The sequence below is a fragment of the Perkinsus marinus genome, assembly GCF_000006405.1.
Source record: "Perkinsus marinus ATCC 50983 genomic scaffold scf_1104296964066, whole genome shotgun sequence".
Lineage (NCBI taxonomy): Eukaryota > Perkinsozoa > Perkinsida > Perkinsidae > Perkinsus > Perkinsus marinus.
The window spans coordinates 172,401-173,381 of NW_003204833.1; the positions used below are offsets into that span (position 1 = coordinate 172,401).

Sequence of the window (981 nt, forward strand, 5' to 3'; positions counted from 1 at the left end):
GATGTCAGGTGTTGATGACGATATAGTGATGGGTGACGGGCACTAGGAATCTACCAGCATAACAAACGTTTTACGGTCGATACTGTTCTACTACATAAGTTCGATGGGGTAGTTGTGTTTGTCACAATGCGATGGTGTATACCACGCCATGCCGAACTGGCCTCGGATTTGATATCGTAGCTTTATTGGCTTTCGGTAGATTGGGTATGACGATGAAGATCGCCGTCCTCGGACCGCGACGCTCTGGGAAGACGACCATCGCGAATGTAATATGAGCGGGTGTGTGGATGACATCACTTGAGGGTAAACTATTGTTTGGGAGGGGATCTCCGTTTTGAGTAGATGTAGGGTTATTGAGGCTTTGATAGAAGGTATGAGGTAAGGAAGAGATTCGATGTGGGCAGATGGGATTTGTAGACGGATTCATGTGCTATGGAACGAACTTGTTCGTAATTAGGATGATTCAAATTGTGCTGAAGGATGTAGATGTTTTGGCTAGCGTCGTTCTGACAGATTCTTGGAGAAGTGCCCATCATCCATTTGGAGGGCGCAGAGGGCGAGGTCAACTCCGCCCCAACGTGCGGGGTTAGGATCTTGGATATTGAAACGGATGAGGGGGGTGAGGTGAAAGTGGATACTGAAAGGGATGCAGGCTATAGAAGCGGTCGTCGTCCTCCTCTGGCAGTTGCTGTTGAACTTTGGGACGTTTCGGGAGATGTTGGGGACTTCGATGCCTGTTACCGCACTGTGAGGATTTACTGTGTACAGCAGGTTTTCATGTTCGCAGTGTGGTTTAGGTCCAGGATGGTTGTGATGGTGTAATATTGGTATATGATCCAAATGATAGGGCGCAGGTGAAGGAGGTGGATAACATGTGGTGAGAAGAGAGCAGGGATTCGAATGGTGTGGTACTTTATTCTTCTTGAGAGGATACAAGTCCTCGCTTTTTCCGAGCTTCGCTCCGCTAAGAAGTACCTTAGC

The 981-nt window shown here is 48.1% G+C and overlaps 1 protein-coding gene across 1 annotated transcript in view; it reads left to right on the top strand.

Annotated features, from left to right (window-relative positions):
* Pmar_PMAR026047 (hypothetical protein) overlaps nucleotides 1-981 on the top strand; it is a gene marked incomplete at both ends in the record, with an annotated part of 6,669 nt that overhangs the window by 4,432 nt on the left and 1,256 nt on the right. The window contains 2 exons of the mRNA XM_002771026.1: nucleotides 200-266; nucleotides 514-747. Of these exons, the coding sequence (XP_002771072.1) occupies nucleotides 200-266; nucleotides 514-747 (301 nt within the window). The remainder of the gene's footprint in view (nucleotides 1-199; nucleotides 267-513; nucleotides 748-981) is intronic.